We start from the raw sequence: 2,346 nt of genomic DNA, 5'->3' as shown, positions 1-2,346 counted from the left end.
GCAAAAACAAACAGCAAACGCGCCAAACAACGAGTAAGGCAGTCACGGGGAGAAAACCTTCACGACTTCGCTTGTCGCTTTCCAATCCCCTGTCGCCCTGGGGCTCCCTAGTTCCCGCGCCCCGTACATTTATATTTCTCCGACGTTCCCTCCCACAGGGCAAGCACGACCTCTCAAAAACTATCCGTTTTCCCACCCCCTTAAACTTTTTTTTTGTATTTTGGCAGTTGGCGGTGCCAACACGCGAGCGCAAACCCCTGAGCGCTAATATGAAGAAAATACTAACGTGGATAAACGACAACAATCATTGGGGGCGACCATGCACAGCACACCATGTGTGATGCCCCCTCCCCTATTTGTCGCTGACGGCCAGCGCGGAGATGAAGGCGGCGCCGACGCCGCTGCCGTCCCTCGCAAGCGTCGTTGTCACGTCGCACTCAGCACCGAGAATGGCGTTCATATTGTCCTGCAGCAGGCGGCGAAACGACGGCGTCTTCTCGTACACAGACCCATCGACAGCGACCGTCGCGCGTCCCTGCTTGTGCGTCTTCGCGAGCGGCGCACTGCAGAACGTGGCACTGATCTGCGCAGCGCGGCCACGCACCAGGCAGCAGACGTCGCGGACCACGTGCAGGTCCTCCACACTCGTCAAGTCCACGCGGAACAGCTTGCGGATCACGCCGCGCGTGAACTGCAGCCCTGGCATGCGGTCCGCGGACAACATGCCCACAAACTTCGTCTCGAAGCTCCACGGCTTGGCCATCGCGGACGCAAGGACAACCGGCAGGCAGCGCAGCTCGGCGAGGTGCACAAGCATGCGGCGGGCGAGCTCGCCAAGGTACATGCCGGACACCAGCTTCTCCTGCATCTGGAAGCCGCAGTTCGGCGTGGTGGCGTCCATCGCCTCATCGTACGCACAGATCGGCAGCACGAACTTGTACTTGGAGTCGAAGTTGCCGCATTCCATGTTGACCACCGTCTGCAGCTCACCGCGCGCGGACACGGCGGGGTACTTCTTCACCGCGGAGGCCTCCTCGAAGTAGCACGCGTTGGAGCCGGTGCCAATGATCACGCCCACCTGCGCGTCGGGGTCGACGAAGTAGCGGGCGATGAGGGTGCCGACGGTGTCGTTGCAGAGCGCCACGACATCCACCTTCACGTGCACACGCCTCAGCGAGGCCTGCAGCAGCTCCACCACGTCCTTGCCCTCCACCCCCCTCGTCGCGAAGCCCTTCGTCCACTTGAGCAGCACGCCCTGGTTGATGCTCTTCTGCTCCGTCGGGAAGCTGAAGGTGAAGCCAAGCGGCACGGTGCGGTTCAGGTCCTCTGGCGCTTTCTCCTCCATCATCTTCTTCACACTCCTCGCGACGAAGTCGAAGAGGTCTGTCGCGTCCCCCTGCAGCGCCTGCTGCGGGATCACGAACTTGGAGTCTGTGCGGCTCACCACCCGGCCATCCTTGCACGACACGCGCAGCACGCGGAAGTTCGTTCCCCCGAGGTCCAACGCGTAGAAGGCGCCTGTCGCCTTGCTGGGGTCCGCCTTGTACACGTACGAAGGCAGCATTCGCAGGGTGCTCTCGCGGCCCTCAAGCCCCTCGATCATCTCGTGGATCATGTACAGCATCAGCTGCTTGAGGTGGTGCTTGCCCACCGTGAACTGGCTCGCGAGGGACGCCATCGCCATGCGCTGCTTCACGTGGCGCATCGTGTCGCTGTCGCTCTCCCTCACAGCGATGTGCTGCAGCAGGTTGTTCAGGCGCGTCGACATCGCTGCTCACTTGCCGGACTGTAATGGTCTTAAGTACAATCGTAAGTCTTCGGTGGTTGCCGAGACCGCCAAAAGAGAGGGGACGCAGAAGGCCGGAATAAAAAAAAAAGAGCAAAAAAACCGGCAGGGGATGAGAGCCACTGGGCCCACTCAGCGCCCCGCCAGGCAAAAACAAACAGCAAACGCGCCAAACAACGAGTAAGGCAGTCACGGGGAGAAAACCTTCACGACTTCGCTTGTCGCTTTCCAATCCCCTGTCGCCCTGGGGCTCCCTAGTTCCCGCGCCCCGTACATTTATATTTCTCCGACGTTCCCTCCCACAGGGCAAGCACGACCTCTCAAAAACTATCCGTTTTCCCACCCCCTTAAACTTTTTTTTTTGTATTTTGGCAGTTGGCGGTGCCAACACGCGAGCGCAAACCCCTGAGCGCTAATATGAAGAAAACACTAACATGGAGAAACGACAACAATCATTGGGGGCGACCATGCACAGCACACCATGTGTGATGCCCCCTCCCCTATTTGTCGCTGACGGCCAGCGCGGAGATGAAGGCGGCACCGACGCCGCTGCCGTCCCT

General features: G+C 60.1%; 1 protein-coding gene across 1 annotated transcript; it reads right to left on the bottom strand.

The window, feature by feature from the left end:
* Positions 1 to 352: 352 nt before the first annotated feature.
* Positions 353 to 1,768, bottom strand: Tco025E_09781 (putative hexokinase; the record flags this gene model as incomplete). Its single annotated transcript, XM_029376588.1, has 1 exon — positions 353 to 1,768. One exon carries the CDS (start codon positions 1,766 to 1,768, stop codon positions 353 to 355), a length of 1,416 nt encoding a protein of 471 aa, XP_029223298.1.
* Positions 1,769 to 2,346: the final 578 nt, after the last annotated feature.

The sequence above is a fragment of the Trypanosoma conorhini genome (genome assembly GCF_003719485.1).
Source record: "Trypanosoma conorhini strain 025E chromosome Unknown Tco_14.4_contig_01282, whole genome shotgun sequence".
In the NCBI taxonomy this organism is placed as follows: domain Eukaryota; phylum Euglenozoa; class Kinetoplastea; order Trypanosomatida; family Trypanosomatidae; genus Trypanosoma; species Trypanosoma conorhini.
This window is presented reverse-complemented; position numbering and strand designations above follow the sequence as displayed.